Genomic DNA, 22,142 nt, shown 5'->3' with positions numbered 1-22,142 from the left:
ACTGCTTATTGACAATATACCTGGTCATCCAAGAGCTCTGATGGAGATGTACAAGGAGATTTTGTTTTCATGCCTGTCAGCTCAACATCCAATTCTGCAGCCCATGAATCAAGGAGTAATTTCAATTTTCAAGTCTTAAGAAACACATTTCATAAGGCTATAGCTGCCACAGATAGAACAGATCCATCAGAAGAGTCACAAGAATCACTAAGTCAATTGAAAACCTACTGGATGATATCCAAAAGAGCAAAGAGTATTTTTCCAAGTAGAAGTGAGCACTGGGATATTTTAGTTCCAGGCTGCAGTGGACAGCCACAACAAAACCTCTCTTTTATTTTCTTTTCATAAGTAAAACACTAGACTTTAGATTCAGCTGAGATATGGTGTGTTACAAAGCAGGCCTTTCCTACAGGGGTTACAGAGGCCGGCGTTTCTTCCGTTGGTAGGAATGGCGTGAGCTGTATTGTGGGGCAGGCCACTGGTTTGCATGCTGTATCATTAGAGGGCATAAGCCAATTGATCTTTTGCAGTTTCTATTAAACTTGAACTGATGGAAAAAAAAAAAAAGAAAAAAGAAAAAGAAAACCTACTGGAAAGCATTCACCATCTGGGTTGCCATTTAAGACCTTACGTCGGGCAGGTAAAACTGAGAGTGAGATAGGAGGCATGGGTAGAGACCTCAAGGGAAGTAACTGTCAAGGTTCAGAGAGCCTGCAGTGGTCAGCAGCAGAGAGGTGAGGGAGACAAAACCAAAAGCCAGAGCTCAGCCAAGAAGGAGGTACAAATTAAAACGAAGGAAAAAAAAAAAAAAGAACATTTGTCAATAGTGGGAGGTCAAAATATCGACATTAATAGTTTGGAAGAAGTTGATTCCAATCCTTACGGATGACTTTGAGGGGTTCAAGATTTCAGTTGCAGAAGGAATTGCAGATGTGGCAGAAATAGCAAGTGGACTACAATTAGAAGTAGAGGCTAAAGATGGGACTGAATTGCTGCAATCTCATAAACCTGAACAGATAAAAGAGCTGCTTCTTACATATAAGCAAAGAAAGTGGTTTCTTGAGATGGAATCTACTCCTGGTGAAGATCCTGTGAACATTGTTGAAATGACAAGAAAGGATTTAGAATACTACTTAGTTGATAACATGGTGTAAAAATCTAAGAGAACTGACCCCAACTTTGCAGTTTAATATGGGTTAAATTCTGTGCAACAGCAATGCATGCTACAGAGAAATCGTTCATGAAAGGAAAAGTCCACTGATATGGCCAACTTCACTGCTGTCTTATTTTAAGAAAGTGCCGGCCGGGTGTGGTGGATCATGCCTGTAATCCCAATACTTTGGGAGGTTGAGGTGAGCAGATCATTTGAGTTCAGGAGTCTGTGACCAGCCTGGGCTACATGGCAAAACCCCATCTCTACAAAAAACCATAAAAATTAGCTGGGTATGGTGGTGCACACCTATAATCCCGGCTACTCAAGAGGCTGAGGTGGGAGGAGGTGGAGGCTGCAGTGAGTTGAGACTGTGTCACTGCATTCCAGCCTGGGTGACCAGAGTGAGACCCTGTCTCAAAAACAAAAACAAAAACAAAAAAAAGAAAGAGAGAGAAACAATTACCACAGCCATCCCAGCCTTCAGCAACCACCACCCTGGTAAGCAGTCATCAACATCAAGGCAAGATCCCCCACTAGCAAAAAGACTATAACTTACTGAAGCCTCAGATAATTGTTAGCATTTTCTTTTTTCTTTTTTTTTTTTTTTGAGACAGAGTCTTGCTCTGTCATCCAGGCTAGAGTGCAATGGTGCAATCTCAGCTCACTGCAACCACCACCTCCTGGGTTCAAGCGATTCTCCTGCCTCAGCCTCCCAAGTAGCTGGGATTACAGACACGCACCACCGCGCCTGGCTAATTTTTATATTTTTAGTAGAGACAAGATTTCACCATCTTGGCCAGTCTGGTCTCGAACTCCTGGCTTCATGATCCACCCGCCTCAGCCTCCCAAAGTGTTGGGATTACAGACGTGAGCCACCGCGCCCCGCCTGTTGGCATTTTTAACAATAATTTTTCATTAAGGTATGTACATTAATTTTTAAACATAATGCTACTGCACAATTCACAGGCTATAGTATAGTGTAAACATAACTTTTATACGCCCTGAGAAATGAAAAAATTTACACGACTTGCTTTATTGGGATATTTCCTTTATTGTCACGGTCTGCAACCTAACCCGCAGTATCTGAGGCATTCCTAAATTACAGTGATAGACAGTTGCCTTGGGAAGGGTAAAACAGGATGGGCCAGAAAAAGAGATTACCAAGGCACATGAGTAAATGTTGGGGGTGATGGAAATGTTCCTCATCTTGATTATAGTGACGGTTTCATGGGAGCATATGTGTGCTGAAATTAATCAAACTATATTTTAAATATGCGTATTTTAAGAAAAAAGCCATATTTGAAGTAACTAAAAACAAATATCTATAACAAATATTGAAAATCTAAGCATGTATAACTGATGTTGCTAGAATCCAATTTTAGAGGTTTTTTTAGTTTGCTTACATGGCAAGGACTAGTGAATTGGTGCTGTGTCATTATTTTCTGCATCTGACAGGTTACGGTGGTTTTAATCAACCATAATAAGCATTAAATCTCTAGGCTAAATGTTCAAGAATCTTGAGAATTTAGATCTGGTAAAATTCTATAAGGCTTCTAAATCAGCATCACAATTTGACATTAAAATATTAGCTCCTATAATTTAACATTTATTGAAAATCTATGAGAAAAGCACTTAGGGTAAGGATATACTAAAAATAGAAGTTCTCAAGAAACTTAAATAATGTCTTACTGATTCAGCCCATTATCCCTCCAGCAGCCAGCTTGACACTATTCTAAAGAAGGCAACAGGTCAAATGACTAATCATTTGCTACTTTTCCTTACTTATTTTATAATCTTTGCTTACCAAAATATATTATATATAAATAACAAATAGCATAGCCACTTGTAGAGTATTCTACACTCCAAACAGATAAATTGAGCAGGTAACAACATCTCAGTTTCTTTTATAAAAATATGAAAATAATGACTGCCTACTTCATAAAGTTGGTTGAAAAGATCAAGGTAAATAATGTGTGTCAGAGTATTTTAAACCATAAGGTGTTGAAAAATTACAGAGAATTGCCATCATAATAGTCTCAATACCGTTATCCCGGTCCCAGGGGAAAAAAATCAAAAGCATGATGGCTGGCTGGTGAACGTACAAAATACATAAGCAAAAAAGAAAACAAAACAAAAAAAGTATATACACTTGGCCCTCCATATCTGCAGATGCTGATTGTAGGGGACTTGAGCACCTGCAGATTTTGGTATCTGAGGGAGTCTTGGGACACCTGTTTACATAACCCTTTCAGCAACAACAAAAGCTGCTAATAACTAATTTGAGCATTATTGTCTCAAATAAGAGAATGAGAGAGAGGTCTCCGCTGAATCTCCTCTCTAGAGCTAGTGAAGTTTCTCCTTAAGAGCCCTTCTGGAAGCCTTTTAAGAAACTCTCATACAGAAGCACCCTGGAATCTCAGAAATGAATTAAATCTATTAAATACACTGATATATAAAGTCCACTTAAAGTACCTTCTCTGAGGCGAAACAGAAACAGCCAATAGCAAGAGAGTTTTCCACTCTGCTCCTAACATTTCTGATCAGTCCTGCTTCCAAGTTAGACCTACAGTAAGCAGCCTAAGTTTATGATCAAACTCCCCAGATCAATTTCATTGAATTTATACTTTTAATACATTTCCAACCAATCTTGCCAATTCAATTCCACAGAACTCTAGGTAGAAAACAAAAAGTTTAAAAATTAATATGAAAAAGTATTATAAACCTTTAAATTTCACTGTGGTCACATTCTCAAGTTACATTTGGGCAATCCACATTAATATGAAGACAGAAACAAGCTATGACTAGAGTTATATGAAGAAAATGTCTATTAGGGAATTTGTAACATTTTCAAGTTTCTAAACTATTATTCTCTGTGCACAATAGTTTAATACCTTCAGAAATAAATGTTTTGATTAATGAATGTATTCTTAAAACACTTCATTTTAATGTGTAACTACACTATTAGAAAAATAATTTAGACATTTTACAAAAATTTGCTATTGATACTTTCCTATTTATGATTCTAGTTTTCTATCAATTCCATTCGAAATCTAAGGCACGATCAAAAATTGAAAATAATGCACTTACATCATTACTTCCTTTAGTGATCCAATAGCTTTTTCTAAAGTGCTTTTGTCTGGATTTTCATCAGCTGTATGCTTCTTAAGATCTGTAATAACACAATGGTTTTCCATGCATAAAAAATTCAGTGATTTCTCATCTAAGACTAAACTGCTGTCCATCTTGATATAGCTAATTTTTAAAGATAATATTCAATCTTCACTTTAAAAAAGTTTTAAGCACTGTTCCCTAAAAGCTCTCTTATTACACATCTGTTAAGGTTTCCATTTTTACTGACTAAATTTTCAGAATATGTAATCCTGATTTTCTTACACTGCTGTTCCAATCCCTTCAAGTAATACTTGGGGACTCCTAAAGTCCTCAAACTTTCTCCATAGTGCTAAATGAAAACACATGATCCTCAATAAGCTCAGAAATCATAACGTATTTTGTGTTTCATACTGGGGCCCCTGGCTACATCACAGAGAGCATCTGCTATCTTTAAGCACAGATTTTGGTACCTTAGAGATTTATACTTAACACATTGACTCTTCTAATCCAGGTTGTTTATTTGTGTTCCCTGTGCCATCCTTGGCATATTCTTATCAAATCTATGTTTAATCTAGTACCACTGTCCACCTAATCTCTCATGTGGAATAATAGTAATAAAGCCTAGAAATCATTTTATTTAAACGTTTATGAATTTCTACAAGTACTTAAACAATAATGAAGATATGCAAATTAGAAGAAAACCACAATGTTTTGGAAACCTGAAGTCTGTTCATATATTCTCCTTATAATTTGTAAATCAAAATAGTTTTAAATAGTGGACAAATCTTTTTAAAAGCCAGTAATTCTCAACTATGTAACTCTAAAAAACAAAAAAAAAGTCAAATTTTTAGTTAGTACTATAATTCACATACTAACCAAGATTTTTACAGAAAATAACAGATTAAACAGTCACAAAATTTGCCTCCTTGTCTGCTGTAAATATTAGTGTAGATTTAGCTTAGGAATTAAATATTTTATTATAGACTTTTTCCTGTTTATAATTTAGTTATCCTCCTTTTTTTTTTTTTTAATTATTTTTAGAGACTGGGTCCCTGTATGTTGCCCAGGCTGGTCTCCAACTCCCAGGTTTACCCTCAGTGTTCCAAAGTGCTGGAATTACAGGCTATAATTTTGTTTTCATACTTAAGAATAAAATAAAAATGGATACTGTCCTTAGCCAGCTAAATAGAATATATATACACATTTTTTACCACAGGCAAAATTTATGCATACAAATTATCTGCTGTAAAATTCCCTTCTATTGATATCTATAGTTCAGTTCTAGAATAAACAGGTATGTTTCAAGAGTACTCTGAACAATCTAAGGTCAAAAAAAGTAAGCATAAAGCCAAGTATATAGTACTTTACTAAAATTCAAAAACGGGCTACAAAAACTTGGGACGTACAAATTATCTTCTCCTCGTGATTTTGTGGGCAAATTTTGTATGTACTTGGATGTAAAATGATTTTGAATTAGTGACACACCATGAAATATTAAGAAAACTTTTAAATGAAAAGACAAAATATATACTACTAATCAACAAATAAAATATTTCAGGCCAAGCTGAATTTTAGTAGCACCAGTGACTATTTTTTAAGATAATCCATAAAGTAAAACATATATAAACTTTAATGCTGAAATCTAAGAAACTCTAAAAATGAGAAGAAATTCAACTTTTTTGGAAAAAACAATTCTATTAAAATATCTGACGTAGTTTGAAACAGATCAGACAAGTACCGTTTAAAAGTAATGCAACACTGGGTAACCTCTGTACTGGTCGGATAAGAAGTTCAACAAGGCTCTGCCGTCCACATTCTGGTTTTGCTTGGTTTATCTGAAAAAAATTTATTCAACAATTTCAAAAAAGGTTTTCTGCAAAGATTATATGCCCTACTTTTACTGGATTACACTTTATCATTAGTGTCCCTGATACAAAACTAATAGAGAAGAGGTGGAATTTCTCTGTGGTATATTACTTGGCTGAATAATTTTCCAGGGCCTGAAATGGCCTCTTGGCCAGCCAGTGGTTAACATCTTACATAAAAAGTGAGTTCCTCTACACACTCCTATATATCTCACCTTAAATTTCTCTTAAGTCTACATCATTCACAAGAAAAAGCACATTTAATAATATTAATTATGCTAATACCATTAAATAAACAAAGTAAGGAACTGATAAGAAAAAAAATCATTGAAAGCAAAACAAATCTCACTGGAAAATCATTAGGTGTTTTGAAAACTAAAATACATAAAACTTTTTCAAAAACTTTTTGTAGAGATGGGAGTCTCACTATGTTGCTCAGAATGATCTCAAACTCCTAGCCTCAAGCAATCCTCCCTCATCAGTCTCTCAAAGTGCTAAGATTACAGGCTGACATTGTCCAGTGCACCTGGCCACAACTTAAAAAAAAAAAAAAAAAAGGCCACATATAACATTCTTATTCCTTCAACCACCTCCTGGCACCTAACACTGAATATAACAAACTTTCCAAAGCTAAACATCATGGTCACCCACAAGTACAACTAAAACTAACAGCTATTAATAGATACATTTTACTAAAGTTAAAATTTACTTCATTGTTTCATAATTTTAGTGGATTACTTCAGAAATAATTCTCAAATTTTTATTTGAAAGAAATATACATTACCTTGAGAAAAGCATGAAATCTTGGTTTCTGTTTTTCACATTTAATAATTGTTTCCTTGCTCATTTCAAAGAAGTTTACAAAGGGAGGGTAGGTTTTTACCAAATCTTTTGACTAGAAAGAAAAGGGAAGAAAACATTATTTGTTATGCATTTGTCACCCTTAGAGACAATGTAACTTAAAGTCAAATAATTAATAGTCACAATCTGAAATATTGGATACAAAGTTTAAAGTAAGTTTTGTCTCAAATTAAATATAGGAATTTATTTCATAAATTTCTCAGTAAAGAAATGCTAAACAAAATACATCAATTGGTATACATAGTCTAAAACATGAAAACACCCAGAAAAAAAACAAAAGATATGTTAAAGCTTATTGTATTGATACAAACATGATAAAGAAAACGTCTGAGTTTAAAAAATATTAATTAAATTATAGCTGATCTATGTAGATTCCAAAAGCATAGTATTTATTCAAAAATCCAAACCGCCATTAAAAGACCAGTTATATTACCCAAAAATGCAAGCAAGAAAAGGAAAAGTGTTGGCTGATTGACAAAATTAAAAAGTATCAAAAAAAAAATGAGAAAAGAATTTGTAAATTTTTAATTCTCAACCAAACTGAAAAAACACCTAAGAGATTATTTTGTAAGGTAAGAAGTTAGAGGCCTCAAAAAATAAAAGTATAAATGCCAGTGCTCAAGGCACTGAAACTTACAAATCCTATTTAAAGAGATTCAAAGAAACATATAAATTCTATTCATAGAACCTTGTCGAAATAAATTTATAAAACTTAAGTTGTGTGGTTCTTATCCTAGTAAGAGGCAGTTCATTAGAAGCCTTTAAATAGAAACAGACATGACAGCAAAAAGTGTTATCAACTAAGAAGGGAGAAAAATAAAAACTTCTTTGTACATCTGGTAGAATTCAGCAATACTCACAATAGCAAAGACATGGAGTCAACCTAAGCGCCCATCAATGATAGACTTGATAAAGAAAATGTGGTACATATACACTATGGAATGCTATGCAGCCATTTAAAAAAAAAAAAAATGCGAGATCATGTCCTTTGCAGGAACACAGCTGGAGCTGGAGGACATCATCCTTAGCAAACTAACAAAGGAACAGAAAACCAACACCACACGTTCTCACTTATAAGTGGGAGCTAAATGATAAGAAGACATAGACACATAGAGGGGAACAACACATACCTGGGGCCTTTTGGAAGGTGGAGGGTAGGAGGAAAGAAAGGAACAGGAAAAATAACGAATAGGTACTAGGCTTAACACCTGGGTGATGAAACAATCTGTACAATTAACCCCCATGACACAGTTTTACCTATGTAATAAACCTGTACATGTACTCCTGAACTTAAAATGAAAATTAAATAATATATAAAATGAAAATACAATCTGTGGCCATTTATGAAGGGCAAATAACTTGATACATACTAAAACAATTATAGTACAGCATGATAATTGGCATTCTTCTAATAATCTTGAGCCATTAAGGTGTTAAATTGCATATAGAAGGCATGTTTCAGAAGACAAAGAACATTTCCAATATATTTTATAAACACAATCATGTCAAAGTTTTAAAACCTCTCACATTTAAATAGGTAAATTACATTCCTTGCCAGTCCTTGATGAGATCATATTTTAATGTGAAAACTTAAAAAGGAAATACAATACTTACATATTTCAGAAAAATGTCACCAATGCTTTTGCTCTCATCCCAATTAACTATAAGGTCTTCGAGATCATCCTGAAATAGCACGAGTTGAAATATTTAAAATTAAACCTGACAGCTCCTTATACAACTTTTAAAATTTCCGAGATACTCGTTGGAAAGAAGCACTTTACAAAGTGTCTGAATTTGATGTGTAAAATAATGAACATCCCATTCTTTCTCTTCAACAAGGAATTAACTTTTACTACAAAAAAAAAAATCCTTTGAAAAATAATTTTTAAAATATAAAGTCAATAAGCCTAACTTTCCAATATGATGTGATAACTCAATATTTTTTTCTTATTAACTATAAAGCTGATCGGTGTTATTAATTATAGAAAACTACTTTCAATCCTGCTGCTGAAGCATCTTATTTAACATCAGTCATTAAAAACTGTAATCTCTAACAGGGGGTCAGTAAATTTAAAAGTATGAATAAATGAGTGTGGCTGTGTTCCAATAAAATTTTTTTTAACCAAAACATGCAATAGGCTGGATTTGGCCCATGAAGCATAGTTTGTTAATTCTTCATGGTCTTTCTAAAATATTACTTCTTTGTAAAAACTCAGAAGAACATTTAAAAGCTTTATAATAAACAAACAAATCAGATGATAAAATGAGATGACAAGAAATGATATGCCCTAATTGAAATTCTAAGTGATTTTAAAGTAGACATCAATCGACAAGCTCTTATACTAAAGACCCTCTAAAGTTTCATCAAAGACTGCTGGGACACCCTTTCAGTGAGATCCCTGAGATTAAAATTATTTTTGTAATACTGCTAAAGCATTATTTGACTTTTTCACTCATTCTCTCTCAAGTATACCGTTGTTTTCTAGAAGCGACATGATATGTGATATTGCAACAGACTGAATGCAGAAGCAGATATGAAAACCAGTCTTTTATTAAGGCAGACAGTAAAAAAACTACAATACCACCACTCCCCTTACTAATTATTTTTGTTCGGGAAATTATTTTTCTTAAAGAATGGTACTTGTGTTGCCATGTAATTAGTTATATTTTAAGTGAATTAATATAAAATCAGATATCCCACATGCAAAAAGATGAACTTAAACCCTCACATCAAGCAAAACAACTTTTGAAGAAAACAATCTTCAAAATCTTGAGTTAGGAAAAATATTTTTAGATATGACACTGAAATCACAGTCGATAAAAGAAAAAATGAATACAATGAACCTCATCAAAATTTAAAACTTTTGTATTTCAAGAAAACTCGTATCCAGAATTTATAGAGAAGCCTTACAACTCAAGAAGACAATCCAATCAAAAAACAGGCTATAGACAGTAGCCATTTCACAAAAAATAATATACAAATGGCTAATAACCATGTGAAAAGACACTTATAATTAATCATTAGGGAAATACAGTTAAAGCCACAAGAGATGTCTCCTCACCCACTAGGATGGTTATAAGGTAAGAAAAAAAAGATAAGTGTTTTTCAAGAATGTGGAGAAGTTGCAACTCTCATTCATTACTGGTGAAAATAACAACTGATGGGTCTGAGCTTCTCAAGAGGCTGACGTGGGAGGATCACTTGGGACCCAGAGTTTGAGGCCGGCCTGGGCAATTAGGCATGAACACATCTCTAAATTGATTAATTAATTAACTTTAAAATGATGGGAAAACCCTGGCATTTTCTCAGAATTTTTAAATATAAAACTACCATACACCTCATCAATCCTACTCCTAGGTATCTACTCAAGAGAAATGAAAACATGTCCACACAGACTTGCACACCACACTCTCACAGAAGCATTATTCATAATAGCCAAAAATGGAAACAATCTAAATGTCTATCAACTCATGAACAGACTTTTAAAAATTAGTATAGTCATATAATGGAATATTATTTGACCAGAAAAAAAGAACTTCTAACATGCTACATTTAGATGAACTAAAAAAAACATGCTAAGAGGAAACCATATATATAAAACCACATACTATATAAACACATTTACACTATATAGTGTATCAAATAGTATATCTATATGCTATGTGTATATACATAGTATCAATGTATAACATATTAAAGATATAAAATGTCTAGAAAACGCAAAATCATAGATACAGAAAGTACATTAGTGGTTGCCTATGGCTGGGCGTAGAAATAAAGATTAATTGTAAGTAGACATCTTATTTGGGGTGGGTAGTGAAAATGTCCTAGAGTGGATTTATGGTGACAGTTGTACCACTTGGTTAAGTTATTAAAATAACTGAATTGTATCTTATATTTAAATTTTTTTTTTTTTTTTTTGAGACAGGGTCTTACTCTTTTGCTCAGGTTGGAGTGCAGTGGCACAATCACGGCTCACTGTAGCCTCAACCTCCCAAGCTCAAGCAATCCTCCCACCTAACCTGCCAAAGTAGCTGGGACTACAGGCATGTGCCACCACAGTCAGCTAACTTCTTTATTTTTTGCAAAAACAGGTTCTCACTATGTTGACCAAGCTGGTCTCAAATTCCTAGATTCAAGCGGTATTCCTGCCTCAGCCTTCCAAAGTGCTGGGATTATAGGCAGGAGCCACCAGGCCTGGCCTGAATTGTGTATTTTAAATAGGTGAATTTAAAAACATGTAAGATGTACCTCAATAAAGCTGTTAAAAAATAATACATCTTAAATAATATTTTAAAATTTTGAATACAGTAAATACCAATATATAAAATCCACATAAGTAAAACTTCCTCAATTTTTAAGAATGAAAAGGGATTCTAAAGACAAATAATTTAAGAATCACTGTCCTGTATTAGTAGATTCAGTAAAGTTCAAAAAGGAGAAAAACTACTTTCAATAGCATAAAAGTAAACTCAAAGCAAGAATATTTTAACAGCCCACACACATCAAGAACTGGGAAGACTGAACTGTTCAGAATTGCACTTGAAAGAAAAAAAAAAGGAAGAAATATTATAAATAAGTCTAATCTTGGGGCAATACAATGCAGTGAATTCTGGCACTGACTACTGAGGTTTAAATACTGGCTCTTGGGCTTGTTCCTTCTATGCCCTTGGACAAGTTATTTAAGCTATATGTTCCTCAATTTTCTATTCTGAAAAATGAGGAAAGTAATTATTTCTACATCATAGAGGATTTTATGAGCATAACTATCTGTTAGGGATTCCTCTAAATGCTTTACAAGTATTAATTCATAAACCTGTAAAATACTTATATAAGAACATTGCTCTAAGAAAGCAAAATCATCTTTAGGCACTGTGAAATATAGTCTGCTCCGTTTCTGGTTAACTTTTAATTCCTAATGCTTGTTGACTAAAGATTGCTGTCTTAGGCTGGGTGCCGCGGCTCACGCCTGTAATCCCAGCACTTTGGGAGGCCAAGATGGGAGGATCACAAGGTCAGGAGTTTGAGACCAGCCTGGCCAGCATGATGAAACCCCGTCTCTACTAAATATACAAAAAATTAGCCAAGCATGGTGGCACGTGCCTGTAATCTCAGCTACTCAGGAGGCTGAGGCAGGAGAATTGCTTGAACCCAGCAAGTGGAGGCTGCAGTGAGCTGAGATCATGCAATTGCACTGCAGCCTGGGCAACCAAGCAATACTCCATCTCAAAAAAAAAAAAAAACAAGATTGCTATTAGCTCAGGAACTAAGTAATAAAGGAACTAAGGCTTAGAGAGATTAAGTAACTTTCCTCAAATCACACAGCTGTGAACCAGTATTCAAACAGCTGTGAACCAGTATTCAAACTCAGGATTGTCTGACTCAGATTCCATGTTATTCCACAGTCGGCCCCATTAGAAAGGGGGACTCAGTTTGGCAGGCGAGTCCCCAATAGCTTTATTCATAACACCACTATTTCTTACAACATTTCTAGGGAAAATGCCCGATACAATTTAGGACAGAGACTGAGATGTATTTCCTCCCCCTTGTCTATAATACATCAGAAATTCTCATAAGATTCTCTTAACTTTTCCTCCAAAAGAAAGGACAATTCTACAGTTCTAAGACAAAGCAGATTCCAAAGCCTGGGCAAGAATATTAGAAAAGCGGGGAAGTCATAAACAGATGGGGCTTAAGAAAGCTAAGCTACTTACTTCTTTTCTTCCTTGTTAAGATTTATTCTGCACTGTTAAGTAGGTAGTAACAGTGCAGAATTAATCTTAACCAGGGTTTCTCTTTTGCTGAGCTCACTGCACAGTAAGCCAACATACCTGGGTTCCTAAAACAAGTACACAATTCTTTGAGGCTTACACTAAAATAAGAAAAGATATATATATTAAAACAACAACAACAACAAAAAGAACTCCTATCAATCCCTCTCTCTTTTGTTTCATCATAGTTGTGTAAAAGTAGAATATTGGTTTATTTTTTGTTTTGTTTTGAGACAGGGTCTCACTCTGTTGCTCAGGCTGGAGTGCTGTGGCATGATCTTGACTCACTGCAACCTCTGCCTCCCGAAGAGCTGGAACTACAGGCATGCGCCACCACACCCAGCTAATTTTTGCATTTTTTGTAGCGATGGGGTTTTGCCTTGTTGCCCAGGCTGGTCTCACACTCCTGGGCTCAGGCAATCCACTCGCCTCGGCCTCCCAAAGTGCTGGGATTACAGACATGAGCCACTGTGCCCAGCTAAGAGTAGAAAATTATACAGCAAGGATTAATGATGTTTAATCCTGAAAAAGAAAAATTCATACTGAGGAAAAGAGAGAGATGTAGATAACAACCTCAAATATTTTCATCTTACTCGAAACATCAGCTCACAAGATCTTGGAAGCAAATTAAGAATGAGGCTACTAAAGTAGTTTACATAATACTTAGATAAGAAAATACACTGAGTGCTAGTCCTGATTTTGAAATTTAAAGGTAACATGACCATCATTCGGTAAACATTTACTGACAGTAATCTAAATGCTAGACACTGGCTGTAAACACAATGGGTAAAAAAGTTTTAACACTACACAAAACTTCTGAAGATTAGTTTACCCAACTTCATGAGTCAGTTATTATTATCCCATTTTATAAACAGGAAAACTGAAGCACTTAAAGTCACCTGACTTCAAACTCAATAAAATCTGCTTTGTTCAGGCCAAGCACAGTGGTGTAATCCAAGCACTTTGAGAGGCAGAGGCAGATCACCTGAGGTCAGGAGTTTGAGACCTGCCTGGGCAACGTGGTGAAACCCCACCTCCACTAAAAATACAAAAATCAGCCAGGTGTGGTGGTGCACACCTGTAGTCTCAGCTACTGGGGAGGCTAAGGCAGAAGAATCATTTGAACCCGGGAGATGGAGGTTGCAGTAAGCCAAGACTGCACCACTGCACTCCAGCCTGAGCAACAGCAAGACTTCATCTCAAAAAGGAGAAAAAAAAAAAAACCTGTTTTTTCCACTACATATTCTTAACCACTATGTGATATTATAAAATAGAGACACCAATGTTTTCAGGAATGCTGTATTGAGATGATATGAAAAACTGTACAAATTTAAGACACATTTACACAGTGTCATTTACATACTAAAAGAATGTACCTCAGCATGATTTTAAAGAAGCAAAATAGCATTAGTAGTTAGGAGAAAAGACTTTGAAGTTACACAAATAAAGGTTCAAGTCTTGGATCCAGCATTTATTAGATGACTGCCTCTAGAAAATTATTCTCTGTGTGTACTGGTTTCACATCTCTAAAATGTGTACAATAATACCAAGTTTTTGCTCAGTAGATGTGGTAATGCTCAACAGATGCTTGGTTTCATTTAAAACAGGAAAAAAAAAACTGCTACGTATTAAAAGGACAAAGAAAATAAACCAAAATTTTAGGCATATTTGGATAATGGAATTATGGGTATTTCTCTCCCTTTTTCCTTTTCTCTTGAGTTTTACAAATGTTTGACAGCACGTACTGGTTTCACAGTAGAAAAGAACATAAGCTTTAAAATGGTTAAATATTTGACAAACCTGAAATCAGCTAAAAAACCAAATAGTTAGAGTAAGCTCAGATCAGGCCACTGCACTCCAGCCTAGGTGACAAAAAAAAAAAAAAGAAAAAAAAGAAAAAACTGAAAAACTAATAGTTGAAGTACCATCTTACAAAAGAAGCTTAAAGAATTAAGTTACACATAAGAAAACTAAAGGGTGATAAACGTTCAAAGTTTCACTGAATCAAAGAATATGATTTTCTAAATTAAGATTATGACTCTGCAAACATAAAATAACACATTTTGTCATAGAAGGGTGTCCAGACTAGTTAAATAACTGACACAAATTCAAATTGATACACAAATTTAGTGGCAAAACACCAAGACAAAAACCTACTTGACAGGCCGGTCACAGTGGCTCATGCCTGTAATTCCAGGACTTTGGGAGGTCGAGGTAGGCGCATCACTTGAGGTCAGGAGTTAAAGACCAGCCTGGTCAGCATGGCAGAATCCCAGATCCACTAAATATACAAAAATTAGCCAGGTATGCTGGTGCATGCCTGTAGTTCCAGCTACTCGGGAGGCTGAGGTTGCAGTGAGCCGAGATCGCACCACTGCACTCCAGCCTGGGTGACGGTGTGAGCCTCCATCTCAAAAACAAAAACAAAAAACAAAAAACAAAACCCCACAAAACCTACTTGACCTTCATTCTGCTTTTGTGCCACTCAGTAAGTCTTTTGAAACAAAAAATATTCCAAAAGTACTTTTCTCTTCAAAAATTCAGAATCCTAATTGGAATAGGATTAACTAGCCTGAAACTCTCTAGCTTTCTAAGCTTTTTAAATAGACTCCTTCCAAGTTCTCTTCAGATCTAGAAATTAACTGAAATATGACCAGCAATACCGATAAAACACAAAATATGAGCAACTGGTAAATGTCATTTTTAATCATTTATAGATCTACTATTTTTTGTTTATAATGCATACTAAAAAACAATCTTATATATTTGAAAACATCCTGTAATTCGGATTGGTTCTTTTATTGGAATGTGGCATAAACATTAATGTGAGTTAATTAGAAAAGAAAACTGATAAACTTTGCTCAAGTACTACATAGATAAAGTAAGAGGAAATAAAACTAAACTACTTACTTAAAAAGTAGTTTAAGAGTTCAGCTAAATCTGTCCAGGAATTATTTTACTGTAAGAGACTGACACCTGGAAATCACAGGCCCTTCACCAAAGGAAAATCATTAATAAGAGGACAGCATTGTCTCACATACTTTTGGCATTTACCTACCTATAAATGGAGAAGGGACTTAAATGAACTCTTAGTCCATTAGAAGTTTAGAGTTTCCAAAACAAGCCAAAGCAAAACAAAAATATACACCCCAAGAGCAAAAGCAATAGGAACATTAAAAAAATAGTACTGGGAGTAACATGTCTCTACAGAATAGATTTTATAAAGCCTTAATTCCTTGTTTGTAGGATTAACTGAAAATTAAAAAACAGCAAACAACAGCTGGGTGCAATGGCTCAAGGCTGTAATCCTAGCACTTTGAGAAGCTAAGGCAGAAGGATCAGTTGAGTCCAGGAGTTTGAGACCAGCCAGGGCAACATAGCAAGACCCTGCCCTATCTCTACAAAAAACTTTTTTTAAAAAATTAGCCAGGCATGGCAGCATGTAACTGTAATCCCAGTTACTTCAGGGGAGGCTGAGGTGAGAGAATCACTTGAGCCCAGGAGGTCAAGGTTGCAGTAAGTCATGATTACGCCACTGCACGCTAGCCTGGGTGAGAGAGTATTCTCCATCTCAAAAAAAAAAAAGGCAGGGCACGGTGGCTCACACCTATGATCCCCTCACTTTGGGAGGCCGAGGCGGGTGGATCACTTGAGGTCAGGAGTTCAAAATCAGCCTGGGCAGCATGACAAAACCCATCTCTACAAAAAAAAATACAAAAATTAGCTGGGATGGTGGCACATGCCTGTGCCCAGCTACTCAGGACTTTTAGGCAGCAGGAGAACTGCTTGAGCCTGGGTGGCAGAGGTTACTGTGAGCCGAGATCACATCAATGCACTAAAACCCGGGTGACAGAGTTGACACTATCTCAAAAAACAAACAAGAGCAAACAACAAACATTATGAGGCATTGGAACACAGAAAAATGACTCAAAGTTTTAGGTACAAAACTTATTTAGCTGACCAGAAGTACCTCAAAGATCATATCATAATAAATATGTACAATCTGAAAAAAATTACTAATCTAACATATACAAATTTACCTTTATCTTAGTGTGTACATCAAAGATATCTGGGATGCTACCAAAAATAGTCTTAATCTCCTCTGGTGCAAGGATACGTCCACCACATTGTCCTTCCTCTTCCAATGGTACTTGAAATAGCTAAAGGAGAAAAAAGACTAGTTTAAGTAGATTGTGGGAAAAAGGAAAGACCTAAAATATAGACAGTGATAGAGGAGACATAAGATGTTAATAGAGAAGGAAGTAATAATAAAAAATATTCTCCCTAAATTTGAGACATTTTCCCCATATTTTCTATTCTGTTTTATTCTATGTACTCTATTTATATACCTGTGCATATGTATATACATATGCTCTTGTCATGAAATGTCATTAGAAGCAAATAAAAGTTCACACAGTTCTGCAATCAATCATTAAAATCGTTAGTATGATACAAGAGTAATTTCTACTTTTGTATTTAAGTTACTAAGGATGAAAGCAACAAGCAATCTGTTGCCTCCAGACATACTTAACACATGTGCTAAATGTTTTAAAATTTTTAGAAGCTTGGCTTGGGGGAAAGACTGGATTTGAAGCTAGAAGATCTGTTTGTATCTACGTTGCTGCTCATATCAACCTAAAAAATAAAAGAAGAAAACTAAGAACTAATGAGTTTGGCAAGGCCATAAGATACAAGGTCAGAACATGCATATGTGTGCACAGACACAAATCAATTTTACTTCTATATACCAGTAACTTACAAATGGAAAATTTAGAAAGTAGTATCACAATAAAAAATCAAAATACTTAAGTATAAATATAATAAAATACGTTCATGATGCTAAACACTACAGTATACTGATGAAAGAAATCAAAGACAACCTAAATAAATGTAGACATATGGTCATGGATTGAAAGAATCAACACAGTAAGAATGTCAATTCTCCCTCAAACTGATGTATAAATTTAATGCCAATCAAAGTTCCAGGACTTTTTGCAGATATAGAAAACCTGATTCTAAAAATTTATACAGAAAGGCAAAGAAGCTTCTTACTGCAAAGCTGTGGTGTTCTAGATTGTATGGTATTTGTGAAGGGAGAAACATACATAGATCAATAAAACGGAATTCAGCAACAAACTCATGCAAGTAATTTTAGGCAAAGGTACAAAAGCAATTCAATGCAGGAAGGATAGTCTTTCAACAAATGGTATTACAATACCATCTGCCATAAGCAAAAAATGAATCACAGCCTAAATATAAAACTTTATACAAAAATTAACTAAAATGGGTCACAGACATAAACAAAAAACCTAAAACTATAAAACTTTTAGAAGAAAGCAGAGGAGAAAATCTTCATGACTTAAACTTAGGTAAGGAGTTCTCATACATGATATCACAATCTATGAATGAAAAAACTGTTAAATTAGACTTGAATAAAAATTTACTTTTCTTCAGCAAAAGACACTTGAGAGAATTAAAAAAATATGCTATGAACGATGAAAAAGTATTTGCGAGTCATGTTTGACAAAGGACTAGTATCCACAATATATAAAGAATTCTCGGCCAGGCACGGTGGCTCACGCCTATAAGCCCAGAACTTTTAGAGGCCGAGGTGGGCAGATCATGAGGTCGGGAGATTGAGATCATCCTGGCTAACACAGTGAAACCCTATCTCTACTAAAAATACAAAAACAAAATTAGCCAGGCGTGGTGGTGGGCACTTGCAGTCCCAGCTACTTGGGAGGCTGAGGCAGGAGAATGGCGTGAACCCGGGAGGCGGAGGTTGCAGTGAGCTGAGATCACGCCACTGCACTCCCGCCTGGGCAACAGAGCAAGACTCCGTCTCACAGAAAAAGAAAAAAAAAGAATTCTCCCAGCCTGGCCAATACGGTGAAACCCCATCTCTACCAAAAGATACAAAAATGAGCCAGCTGTGGTGGCGCATGCCTGTAGTCCCAAGCGCTCAGGAGGCTGAGATGGGAGAATCACTTGAACCCAGGAGGCGGAGGTTGCAGTGAGCCAAACCAAGATTGCACCACTGCACTCCAGCCTGGGCAACAGAATGAGACCCTATCTCAAAAATTCTAAAAAAAGAATTCTCAAAACTCAGAAGGAAACAACCAATTTAAAAGTGGGCAAAAAACACAAAGTTATTTCAACAAAAAAGATATACAGATGTCAAATGAAGATAATACGTTCAACATCATTAGTCTTTGTGAAAATGAAAACTGAAACCACAATGACTCTATCTTTCCAATATTTCTCAGATCTATCCTCTTATCTTCACTGATACTATCCTAAAAAGTTCAGATCTTCAAAATCTCTCACGACTGCTGAAATAGCCTCCAAATTGGTATCACTGATTCCCCAATTTCCCCTCTTCAATTCCTCCTTCAAAGTGAACCAAGTTATCTTTCTGAAATGCAAGTCAGATATTATTGATCTCTCATCTCATAAAAAAAATTATTCTATGGCTTACAGATAAGATAGCACACCGCTCAAAGGCCTGCTCTAGATTGGTATAGGCCATCTCATCTCAACTCTCACGGTATCCATATGCCTACTCCACCCTTGCTATCAATAATACATTGAATGATCACTTGTACTGTTTACTCAGTCTCAGAGACTTCTCATCTATATCTTCTACTTGTACCAATCATACTCATACTTTAAAATTCACTTCATTGTGAATATTCTCACTGTTTTGATTTTATAATAGTAAGGACAAACTAAACATTCACTATATTAAGACCATGCATGTGTCTTGGACCTACCTCTTTCCCTAGGTCTGTTTTTATCAATGCTGGCGATAAACCAGCTCTGACTTATATGATCATGTTGTATGACCATCTGAGGGCTGTGATTCTAGGTTATCTTTGGTCAGCCTTAAGGAAAACGACAGTACAGCTAATCTAGTAACTTTTACAAACAATCAGTGCTAATTTGCAAACTTCTGTCAAAAAAAGGCATTACTAAAGGAGGGAAATTTCGTATGTACCAGTTGCTATTAAATAAACTGTAAAATTACCATATTTTTATTTTCTAGAGAAAAAGTTCACTTCAATCATTACCTTCTGTATGAAGCTTTTTCTGATGCACAACACACAGAAAATTCCAGCCCAACACCTTCCCTAAACTAAACGAGCAGTAAAACTCTCACTTTACAAATCTAATACCTTAACTCCTTTATTATGCTGATACGTTCCATTTGGTAAGTATAATTGTGTATGTTTTATCTCCTCTTCTAGTAAAAAGTTCTTTAAAACAACAAAAAAAATATATTTAACACTTAGCATAGTACTTTATATTAATTAGGCATCCAAGTAGTATGTGGAATAAGCCTCCGGATATTTATTTAATTTTGAGGATAAGTTATAATTAAGTTATTCCAAATCCTATCCCCCCAAAAAGGAAAATATCAGTCCTAAAACAAAGTTCTTTAAGGAGAGTATTATCATGGGCTGGGCACAGTGGCTCATGCCTATAATCATAACACTTTGGAAGGCTGAGGCAGGAGGATCACCTGAGCACAGGAGTTTGAGACCAGCCTGGGCAACATAGAAAGACCCAGTCAGTACAAAAAAAAAAATTTAAAGAGAGAATACTATCATGAATTTAGGCCACAATCTTTTAAATAAAACCTTTGATGAGTTTATACTAAGCACAGTGGTATGAAACCTTCTCCAGTCTAATAATTTCATGAGCTTTTTTAAAAGGAGTTTTAGTGAATTTAATTGATATGCAAATGAGAATTCTGAAACTTCAATGCATTTTACCATGGCCTGAAAGGATTTACATTTCTAAGCAATAAATGCTACTAAAATACATGAATAGTATATGCCAAAGGGATTTTTTGCTACTCAACCACATTTTGAATCACTATAAAAACTTCAACAAGAAACTCATCTATCTAGCGTGATTTCCCTTGAGAAAGAAGAGCAAAGGTGACTTAAGATAAATCTAACACAGCAAAGAACCTCATAAAACCCTGACTGCTGCTAAACAAATAATTAACCGTGAAAAATAACCTCTCTATGACCATCAAGTAAGAAGTCTTTCCATTTCTTATCCATGCATTTTATCAATGGTACAAGCAACTTAAAGGCTATTAAATTGGACCTTAATGAGTTATTTTGTGAATTCAAATAAAGGTCAATTAAAAACTAAACCCAAATCAGAAACTCCCTATTGTTTTCTATTGAAAGATAAGCTTGGTCTTTTCAACTTCGTTTTCTTAACAGTATGTCAACCTATCTCTTTTATTACCTAAAACAGACTTCTTCCTTCTTTCTACAGATACCAACATAATGACCTATTATTGTCTTTCAGAATCTTAAATTTCAGTTTATTCCTTAATATCTTCTATAATCTCATCCTACAAGGATTCATTAGAGCTGTTTTTCTTCAGAAATAACTTTATAGTACATTTTAATATTGATAAGCAATGAGTTAACATCTATTTATAACTAACCACTGCATATTTCATGTGTCACATGAAATGATTACTGAAAAAAACTACTTACATCAACACTGTTATGCTTCACTGCTATTGTATAGGCAATGTTTTTCACATATATACAGTACTAAAAGCAATGACTCTTAGAACAGATAATTTCAGAAAAAGTTATCTATCGTTTCCAAATATAAAGGTAGTACCTTGACAAGGAACCTGCAAAATTCTGAATTAAACCTCATAGATACCCTCTGAGATCACCTACTGAGTTCTGTTCGTTTTAGTTATTAAAAATAATAAAAATAAAAATATTTCTGAATAAATAAAAGGTAATATTACAGTTATGACATTTCCCTAACAGCAGCTTTTGTCACACATTTCCATTTTTAATTTCCATGTTCAAATTGTATGTTTATATAATTTTCTTGTAAGAAAGAATATCACCTAGATTTTGTTTACTTAGGAACACTGGAACAGAAATCATTTTCCAATCAAACTCATACTTACCTGAATAATTGTTGCCAATATATTAACATAATTACTTTCAGTTTGATAAAGCTCTTTTGCAACTTGCCACCTTGCTGACTGCTTTGAAGGAACTGGAGTGGAGTTTTTAGAAGACTTAGTACAAGACTTTGGGGTGTCTGAAATGTTAAAAGGTAGACAGATTTAATGGAAGCCAAATATAAATACCAAACATAACGTACACTTAACAAGATAAAAAGGAGAGAAAACCTACTGTTATAAATGTACCACCATACAGATTTCCATTAAAGAAATTTTTTCTCATAGGCTAAGGCCAGAAAAAAAAATGGTCAAAAATATCACTGACTCCAATTGGTAGGCATTCCACTAAATGGCCTGTACTCTTCAAAAATGTCAAGGTTACTAAAAACAAAGAAAGACTAAGGAACTGTTCCAGGTTAGA

At 34.9% G+C, this 22,142-nt stretch overlaps 1 protein-coding gene and 1 non-coding gene across 16 annotated transcripts in view; one reads left to right on the top strand and one right to left on the bottom strand.

Moving 5' to 3' along the window:
- Window positions 1-22,142, bottom strand: part of ECT2 (epithelial cell transforming 2) — a 71,592-nt gene that overhangs the window by 31,672 nt on the left and 17,778 nt on the right. For 14 of the 15 annotated variants that reach the window (XM_065540181.1, XM_065540185.1, XM_065540184.1 and 11 more), the window contains 6 exons: window positions 21,722-21,858; window positions 16,803-16,922; window positions 8,605-8,673; window positions 6,914-7,024; window positions 6,003-6,099; window positions 4,241-4,322 (listed from right to left, as the gene is read on the bottom strand). In XM_065540181.1, coding sequence (XP_065396253.1) covers window positions 4,241-4,322; window positions 6,003-6,099; window positions 6,914-7,024; window positions 8,605-8,673; window positions 16,803-16,922; window positions 21,722-21,858 — 616 coding nt within the window. Of the gene's footprint in view, window positions 1-3,712; window positions 3,825-4,240; window positions 4,323-6,002; window positions 6,100-6,913; window positions 7,025-8,604; window positions 8,674-16,802; window positions 16,923-21,721; window positions 21,859-22,142 lie in introns of those variants that run through there. The other variant, XM_074031412.1, reaches the window with a different exon arrangement.
- On the top strand, window positions 19,446-19,576 carry LOC123572056 (small nucleolar RNA SNORA72). The gene has a single exon (XR_006696396.2). It is a non-coding gene; the product is annotated as a small nucleolar RNA SNORA72 (small nucleolar RNA).

The sequence above is a fragment of the Macaca fascicularis genome, chromosome 2 (genome assembly GCF_037993035.2).
Source record: "Macaca fascicularis isolate 582-1 chromosome 2, T2T-MFA8v1.1".
NCBI classification, from domain to species: Eukaryota; Metazoa; Chordata; class Mammalia; order Primates; family Cercopithecidae; genus Macaca; species Macaca fascicularis.
This window is presented reverse-complemented; position numbering and strand designations above follow the sequence as displayed.